Genomic DNA, 9,743 nt, shown 5'->3' on the forward strand with positions numbered 1-9,743 from the left:
CCTTAAATGTGTGTCTGTGTTTCTCAGACGGCAATTTCCAAAACGAAATTAAAGAAGGTTAATGTTTTTAAACCGTTTCGGTGTCGTACTGTTTGACTTCACGATCGCCGAGAGCTAATGCATTTTTAAGGTCGATTAGATTGATTGAACAATCTAGCAGCGAATATTGAGGAAGTGAGTGGCCTGATAGTTATTAGAGGTTTTAATAGAGGTCCTGCTGTGTGGATCCGGTCCTTTGAGGTCCGATCCTTTCTTTGGCAATTTGTCAAGGCTGTACGATAATGAATTTCAATACTCTGCCTTGAATGGATGTCATGCTTGATTTCACATTATGATAGCTAACATCTTTTCCTCGTAGCGTTAATGATTCATAGTATTTCATCAGTTACGTATCAGATCCGTTCTTCTTCGACATCTGCTTCACCTCGCAAGCCTAAAACAGTTTGGACGGCGAGGGACGCATAAAACTCTGAATATTATTGCTCTCGTAGAGTTATTCTCCAAAATCCCGCCAAATTGCTGAGCTCACAGCTGCGGTTCTACTAGTAGACTAAATATTGGTCCCATCTGTCGCAAATGACTTCAGAACTCACTTAACATGGTTTTCACAGCAATACCTGTCCCAATCAACCAATCAACAAGCTGTCACTGGGGCGTTACCTACTAAAACGTACAATTTAGGTATCAATATGTACACTTTAGTTAAAAATATGGTAACATGTTAGAATAGGGAACGCTTATTGACTATTAACTACGACTTTTCCCTCAGTAAATTGAAGAATATGTGCTTAATTTTTCTAATAAATGGCTAATTTTCTCACAATAGGCATGCTAACTAGTAAAGAGAACTTAAAATACAGTGTTACCCATCACATTAGTAAAATGCATACTTTAGTGGTAAATAATTAGGTACAAAGATATGTTTTGAAAGGGTACCATGCCATTGACAGCTTTTGTACCTTTTCTTCTGAGAGTGTATAGGGGTAATACTAGAAACAGGTTGAATGATATACATTAATTTAAATGATTATTAGTGGGTTATGTTTATGGTAACCACGCTATGGCTCAAACACTAAATTATGATGTTACATTCTTTATCATATATCTGTGAAACACCAAGCCTGGAAAACGGTTCTTCCGTTATGCTATACAGAAAACTGGACAACTTTTTCAAGATCTGTTGTGATGTGCTGCCCTCATTTGTTGGTTTGTTGGAGGCACAATGCGATGTGTCTACGAGCAAGAACATTGTACACTCAAGGCATTATGTAAAAAAGTCTTACTCAATATGTCCATCAAACAAATTGTACTCAAAGTGTCTTTTGGCACACAACTTGCGCAAGCAGAGTCTAATCCACTGCATTGAGTTCATTAGGTAAATTAGGCAATGTTTTTCTTTTCCACTTTGCAAGATGACTTCAGATTCTGGACTTGAATAACAGGGCGGGTTTGCATTCATTTCCCCTTTAACATACTAGCTTCGGATGATCTTGGGCGCTGACTGAATCTTGGGTCGATCTCAGGTCAGGGATGAAATAAAACCTCAAATGTGAGACGGAGACTCTGTAAGTCACATTTCACTGGCACTCTGAAATTGAATTATTGCTAAGTACCTTCGTCTGTGGGGACTAATACTGTCAAAATGTGACTGTTAAATAATTCTCAGAATTATTACGTCAAATATCTTCAAAACTTCCATTTGAACATTGCAGCCTCTCTTTTAGAGAAATGATTTAATTTTTGTTTTGGGGGTAATTAATTTTGTCCTTTTTATCAGCTCAGCTCAAGGCCAATTCTGTAATGCAAAACAAATTAAGGAAGAAATAAAAACCCAATACACACTTGTACACACACACACACACACACACACACACACACACACACACAAAAGAATAATATATGTTATTTTTACCATTCGTATTCACATGTAACAAATTTTTTTCAAAATTCACTCCAAAGTGCCCAAGTCTGATACCCACTGCCCTAATGAATATAACAATCCCCAACAATATTTACAAAACCTGATCATATTTCATAAGTGCTTAAAAACTTCTTATCTCAATGAACCAGAGATTTGTTAATAAAATAAAAGCTAGAATAACAGAATAAAAGATAGATACTACACAAACAGTGCATGATTCCTCAGGTCATGAGAAGCTTCAGTTTAGATACTGAAGTATTTAAACACAGACAGGAACACAAACGAAAAACATGGTGAACTTTTTAGAGTCTTGTGGGTGCACTCAAACAAGGCATGTAATATTTTTGTAGACCACGACACGGAAATGAGCTAGGATTTTAGCACTTCTGGTTTCATCATTCTTTTCTGATTAAGTGATGTCTGTGGTAAACACAAACGCAAGATATTTTTGTTTTATTATACCACATAAAATGCATTAGTCATACCCACGGTTTTTCTTTTTTTTTAAGCTTTTGTCTTGAAAAAGGCAGTTAAATGGGACTAGAGGTTGTCAGGGATGATAAACTTCATCACACCACTATCATAGTCCGCTTTCACAGCCTCATCAAATAATCGTTTACGGTAAATTCTATAATGGGGTTAGAAAATGAATAGGGTCCAAGTTTTAAAGTTTTTTAAAGGCTCGATGTTTTAGGCTGACTTCAAGGCTGTTTACTCGTGGTCATTCCATGAGCGCTTGCATGAAGTGTGGCAGCAACACGACTTTGTTGATACAGTTGGTCCGGTTTGACACTGGTCCATGGGGATACTGGCGTGGGTGTCGGCACAAAAACAGCCGCTGTTCATCATCGGTACCACCTCCACTGCTGACCCACTTCTCTGTGGTCACAAAAACCCTTCTGAAGTGGACGTCTCTGCTGGTCATAAGACAACAACAGCTCACTGTTTGAACAAATCTGCTCATTGAACATCACCGTGGCGTAGACGGGAGACACCCATGTCAATCTGGGTTGGCTGAATCTCGCATGACAAGGCCAAGGTCAAAATGCCAACATGGTCACGGTGGAAAGTTACTCAAATGGGTCGAAACTGCTAGTTTGCAGTCCTTACGGTTCGTTTTTTCATCGATGCACACAGTTTCCTGTAATGCGGAGTTTGTTCATTCAGCTGTGTTTTCTTTGCTGTTTCTGAGTGGGGCAGCTCTTCTTTATGGGTGATGTACGACTGCCAAGAATAGCGTTCAAGTTCACGTTCATGGGATGCTTGAGAGGGTATCTTTTAGCAAACATCGATTGTGGTTTTCTGCAACGCAGGCTTTGAGACAACTAAAAGTTTATGAACTACTCAGAAAAGATGAGGTTAATGAGAGACGCCAGAAACACCAGCTTGGGGAAAGTAGAGGGTTTACAGACCCGTCGCTTTGGAGTTTTCTGGGGTTGTACGATTTTGCATTTAAGCTCAAAGGTTCATTTGCAAATGACCAAAAAACAAACGTTAGTCCCTCAATATGCAAATAAAATGTTTGAGGTAACAGGGTTTAGAAGCAAAAATATTAACCTCGTAGTTTTGTCAATGAACAAATTTTAATTATTAAAATCCCATATTTTATTGGCGGGAACTGCTCAAAATAAGGTCTATAGGCATGTACTCTTAAGGTAGATATGAGTCTCTAAGAGAAAAATAAGCACGTTTTTGGATGCTGTCACCATACCCCAGCCCTAAAATTTCATTACTTTAATGATTCTTCCTACTGTACTGGAGAGTAAACAAAAAGCACATTAATCTGCCATTTATGGGCCTTTTCATGCTAAAAACTCTTTATTACTCAAACTTTATTTTCTGCAATCTTTTTTTATCTTATATAATTTCAGCAATTTTCTAATCTTATATACTATTTACCATGGACGGTATGCACATTAGGACACGTATAATGATAAAAGGCAGTCTTTATATAAATGTTACATATATTACGCCCTTGTTTAAAATCTTGATTGAAAATAGTGATATTGCAAATTGATTGGATCCAACCGTTTTCCAGCATTATGACAGGGCACAGGGGATAACATCCTGAGTAAACTGTATCATCGCAAAGACAAAGATAGCGATTTTATAACAGTATCATAAAAGTATTCAAATAAATCACACAATGTGACGCAAGTCTTGATTCGGGGGAAAAAAACAGAATTGTCGCATGCATATCATTCTTTAGTATAAACATTTTTAATATCTTTTTTTTTTGTCCTTAGTTCTCCAGTATGAACAGTATAAACATATGAACATCATTTACACAAAGCGATTTACAGTGACAAATCAGCGCGACCTTTGCAGTATCTTTTAGATCGAATAATTTATTACATAGTTTCAACAGTGTTAAGTTCTTCAAGCAGCTGTGATTTCTGAAAATCACCCGATACCGTTTGTGGACTTGCATTAGGGAACAGACTTGTCAAGCTGTTAACCACATAAACCGAGTTGAGTGCAGTCTCTTTGGGACGGGAGCGTGATTGCTGTTAAACCGTAAGCCATTTCCACGCAAAGCAGTAGAGACTGCTAGCACAACAAAAATGTTACAATCGTTTTTTTATTATGAAGGGACAGCTGACGAGAATTAAATGTCCCTTCACATGATTATACAGTTGTCATTAAAGTAAAAGCTGAGGAGGGAGATCTTGCTTTAAGTGTTCAGGTTAGTGCTGTGTGTTGTTTACTGGTGTTGTTTATGAGAGAGTGCCTGTTGAAGCGTGATCTCCAGTCTCTGCTGTAGAGCATCCAGACGCAGGTCCAGATGTTCCTTTAATCTTCTCTCCATCTCATCCATTCGCTTCTCTACAACAGTCTCCAGAAATTTCTCGAACCCTCCGCAACATATATGACCCTCCCTATAATACAAAAATTAGTGAACACTATCAAGGGATATTTCACCCAAAAACGAAATTAATAATTCGTCCTCCTTTTGTTCCAGACCTGTAAGACTGTTTTTAAACTTCAGAACACAAAGATATTTTTCATGAAATCTGAGAGCTTTCTGACTCAAGGGAACTATGGAATTATATTTCTGTCCGTCTCGCAAAGAATAAAGTATTTTGAGCGCACGAAAGTCAATTTTGCATTTAAAATTAGTCTTTTGACGTGTGCAGACACTCTTTCATTCTTTGTTGCTACACAACAATTAACAAAAACATCCATCCTTGTTATTTAAAAGAATAATTACTGATATTTTTGAAAAACACATGAACTGGTATAGGTTGTGCAGTTTCAAAAAATGTCTGAAAGATTCCTTTGTGAATCAGACTGATCTGAGTGAAGCTGTTTTTGAGATCTCCAGATAAGAAATCATCGAATTCTTCCTGTCTTTATATCTGAACTATTCACTAATAAAGAAACTCACACGTTTGGTGTAGTTCCAAAACGTTATCACCTTCTCCCGTCATACAGTATTTTTTTTTTAAACAAAATCAAATCATTGTAGGACATGTTCACTGATCATTTTCTTGTAAACCAAAGCTCTCAAATCTCACTGGCCTGCGTATTCTATTGACATACATCAAAACATGATGGGCTATGTTTGTATACATCTCATCATACTACATTTGAACTGAATGAGACTGCAGAGCTTCATTGGGGTAAAACATTTTCAGTTAAAAAGAAACTGTTTGCTCTCCAAATCTTACAGCTTCATAAATTTGCGATATAGTGCGCAAGTCATGGATTTTCACTGTATACAACAGAGTATTCTGCATTCTTTATCTTCAGAAGCAAAAAACATGCGTTTATCAGTATTATTATTCATATTCATAGTATCTGTCATCATGATCAACCACCATGGTAAATGAAAAACTGTTTATTTAAAACCACACGTGACTCACACTTACCGTTCTCCATTCTTCTTCCTCTCTGGAGAAGTGGCTTCTTCCAGACGGAGCTGCGTGACCTGACCGCATACGGTCTGCAGCATTGGAAGCAGGTCTGGGTTGATCATGCCGGTTTCAGAGCTCAGCAGGGCAGACATTGCTCCGGGAGTCTGATTCTGGTTGCTGGTAGACAGAAGCTGCCCGAGGCCAGATGGTAGATTTGGGCCTGACTCTGCTCCTGCAGAACTAGAAGCTCCGCCTCCTCTAGACAGACAGCTCAAGGCTCCTCCTCCCATAAGCAGAGGAATGAATCCACTGAGCATGTCGGATTTATTCTGGACACAACACACACACAAAGAATGATTGTTCATTTGTAAGGAAGCATTGTTCTTTTCTTCCAAATAAATTACTGTCTAAAAAAAAAAAAAAAAGAGTGAAAATTTTATGTGAGGAAATATTTATCAAAATACCTTAAATTTGCATATTAAAATATTCCTTTAATATACAAAAATGTGAAATAAAAATATTTTTAATAGTAATAATAATACAGTAAAAAAATAAATATATATATATATATATATGCACAATTTGCAACAGTTTTAAAAAGTTTTTTTTTTTCCCTTTTACAAGAATTGTGTGGTTTTCCTTTTTCAAATGGTCTCTACAAAATAACAAAAAAATCTCTATGATTATCTGAATATATGATTTCTGAAATAAAAAAAAGTTATCAGCGTTTTCAACTACATTCTTATTTCTACAAATACATATATACACAAAATAAAAAAATAAAAACAGACATATGAGAACCGTCAGGTCCCTTTAGGCTATAACTATAGGAAAAACAATATTTACCATTCATTCTTTAATTCTTTAAAATGATAAACTTTAAAATATTATATTTAATAAAACATAATTTCTCATTTGATTTAATCAATCCATAATCTGACATTCATCTTTTAAATAAAATTTTAAAGACTTGGTGTGGCGGCCCTAGTATGTAATCGCCTTAATGCTCGATTAGGGGTTATCAAAGATGACTTTTAGAAGATGGCATCGTATGACTAAAAGCCAGGCTGGTAGTTTGCCTTTTCCCCTGAAAAAAAAAGAGAATGGGGAGGCAGCCTAGGTTCAAAAGTCACGGTTCGCTACTGCGAGACGCACAAGAAAGCCCTCAAACATCCCATAGTTAGAACTGTTCTAGAAGTAGACCTAGGCACAAATGTTTACAAAATTTTGTGAGACACTGACCACCTGTTACAAGAAATAATCGCTGCCAACGGGGCAAAATCTGCTGCTGAATCTACTAAATTTATACAAAAATGGGAGTGGGCTTGCAAAACTCACCACCACACTATTTAAGGTTCTCTGCTCAAATGTTGCAGTGAGGTTGCTACTGGCTGCTTACAGACACGAGAGATTCTACACTGGAAACTTTGTGCAGTGTATATAATACCACATCAAAAAAGCCCAAAGCAGTAACGACTCTGCTATAACAAGATGCCGGATCCAGACCTTTTGTTGGCACTGCACCAGTTCCATGAGGTTTTGCGCTCCTGGCGAAAGAGTGGTACCCATCTCCTCCATCATAGTCTGCACACGCTGAAGGTCGATGCCTGGGTCTATACTCGGCCCGGCTCGTCTGTCCTTGACAACCTCCAGTCCCACACCCACATGGGCGATAGCCACAGATGAGCGGCCACCGAGAGAGAGCAGCTGTATGAAAGCATCACACCGATCATCAGACAGAGATCAATTTGCCTGTTAAGAGATGACAGCCTGGATATTACCATCAGCTTTCCATACCTTCACCTCACAGGATGCAACAGGGTTTTCCAGCACCAGATGATTCCTGTAGAAATGCCTCTTTTCTTCACCACTGACCAAACACAAAAAGCAAAAATATATAATAAATAAATAAAAGAATCATCTTTTATAAATAGTTTATAATATTGTAAAATAATAAATATATTTAGCTAATTCAATATAATACTGAGTTGGATTTATAAACAGACCAACTTATTTATTAAAAAATATATTTGTATTTATTCAAAGATGTATTTGGTGTTTATTCAATAATAGTAATACATTTTTATTTTGCCTTTTCAAAGCTTCACATTAATATACATTATATCAAAAGTAATACAGACCTTAAAATGTTTTTCAAATTTTTATTTTATCAGCATAAACAATAATAAATAAAAATAAATAAACATCTATTTGTATTTAGTGTCATTTAAATTTTTGGTTTTAGAGATGATTTAATCATATAAATTTAAATTAACTGTTCATATAAATAACCAAAAATGACGAAAAAACAATGGGATTTTTTTGTTCAAAACCTATTGTTATACCTATAAATATTAGTAACAAAAAAAGTGAGAGAAAAAAAATCATGAAACCTTAGATATTTATTACTTTAAATAATTATATATTAACTATATTAACAAAAACCTTTGAATATCAGTATTTAAGAGATGCGCCAAAAATATTATTAATTTTATATTTATAAAATATGAAGCATTATATTGTTAAAACCTAAAATGGTTAATTATTCAATTTAAGTAGAAATAAATAGAAAATTTAAATAGAAAATTAAATCAAAAATACCCATCAGTTTGTGATCTGTGAACGTCCTCTCCACGGCAGGTGCCACAGTACTCTCCTGACAGCGAGTACACTTCAATAGTGCGGGCTTCGCTGATGACCTGAAGGCTGCTGATCACAGATGCAGAGTTAGGTGTGCACAAAAGTGTGACAACGCACGGCAAGCCCTCCTCAGCTCTATCCAGACACACAGGGTCGCATCTGTGGAAACAACGCATGGGCAAATATATGAATAACAAATCACTTCTGATTTTAAGATGGATTATTAAAATGACAAATTAAAACGTGTCTTAATTGAGAGATTACGTTCGATTATTTCATTGTAAAATAAAAAAAAAGTTTGATGAAAATGTACGTGTCATCAACGACATCCGTTTCTTTAGTATTTAATCACTTGCTCGCCAATGGATCATAAAGTTGCGTTGATTTTTGTGATATTTTATCAACTGTCTGAACTCTCATTCTGACGGCACCCATTCACTGCGAATACTTTATTGGTGAGCAAATGATGCAATGCTAAATTTCTCCAAATCCGTTCCGATAAAGTCATTGGATTGTGTGCTTTTCTAGCAGTTTTCGGGCGTTAGTTTTATTGTTATAAGCATCAATCAAAACGGACTCACCTGTCATGTTCAAACCTGTCATCGCTTGGACTGTTGTTTTGTGTTGTGGTGAGAACATCATACAGCTGTTTCTGTGAAGAGCACAGCCATGAGCTGCGTGCAGAGATCACAGCATCTTCACTCGAGGACATCCTGATAAATGATCTTTCACTTCCAGCCGAAAAAAAAAAAAAAACATTCACACGCCAGCCGCAATGTGCGCTGGGTTAAACCATTTGCTCTAACACAGTTAGGGTCAGTTACATTATATATATATATCGTACGTTAAAATCTAACCATTTCAGTTTTGTCGCTGCTTACATTTGCTGTGTGCGGAGTTAAAATACATATTAGCTGTAAAGTTCGAAACAAAAACACTTATTGAGTTGCCAGCACCCTTATTCGTTTAATAAAAGCAATACAGTCTTTATGTGAGCATAACTCAATATAACAGCCTCCATTCACAACAACGATATCTCATGCCGAATAAACAGCGACGGCAGTTGCTCCAGGACCCACAGAGACACCCTTGTATACGCCTGAGTAAAATACTACGAATAATACGTGATTCCGTCACTCATCTCAGTCACACTAATGAAAGCAAGATATTAAATAAATAAATATAGTATAGAATAAAACTGCAGTATAGTATAGTATAGTATAGTATAGTATAGTCCTCCAGTAGCTTTAGGCAATACTCTTTGCTTCAGGTAACATTCTACTTTGAGACAAGCATCAGTGCCTTAGCACTTATACAAACAGAAT

At 36.4% G+C, this 9,743-nt stretch overlaps 1 protein-coding gene across 1 annotated transcript; it reads right to left on the bottom strand.

The window, feature by feature from the left end:
* Positions 1–4,119: 4,119 nt before the first annotated feature.
* On the bottom strand, positions 4,120–9,485 carry c12h10orf88 (chromosome 12 C10orf88 homolog). Its single transcript, XM_043254485.1, has 6 exons — positions 9,000–9,485; positions 8,380–8,577; positions 7,576–7,648; positions 7,285–7,485; positions 5,794–6,107; positions 4,120–4,800 (listed from the first exon to the last, which is right to left on the bottom strand). The coding sequence occupies exons 1-6, from the start codon at positions 9,128–9,130 to the stop codon at positions 4,626–4,628; spliced, it is 1,092 nt and encodes a 363-aa protein (XP_043110420.1). The 5' UTR covers positions 9,131–9,485; the 3' UTR covers positions 4,120–4,625.
* Between the last annotated feature and the right edge of the window lie 258 nt (positions 9,486–9,743).

Source organism: Puntigrus tetrazona, chromosome 12 (assembly GCF_018831695.1).
Source record: "Puntigrus tetrazona isolate hp1 chromosome 12, ASM1883169v1, whole genome shotgun sequence".
Lineage (NCBI taxonomy): Eukaryota > Metazoa > Chordata > Actinopteri > Cypriniformes > Cyprinidae > Puntigrus > Puntigrus tetrazona.

Coding starts and splice junctions, on each gene's coding strand:
- c12h10orf88 (XM_043254485.1), bottom strand. CDS start 9,130: ATGTCCTCGAGTGAAGATGCTGTGATCTCTGCACGCAGCTCATGGCTG. Junction 8,578..8,999: donor GACAGGTTTGAACATGACAG/GTGAGTCCGTTT, acceptor TTGTTTCCACAG/ATGCGACCCTGTGTGTCTGG. Junction 7,486..7,575: donor TTGCATCCTGTGAGGTGAAG/GTATGGAAAGCT, acceptor GCTTTCATACAG/CTGCTCTCTCTCGGTGGCCG.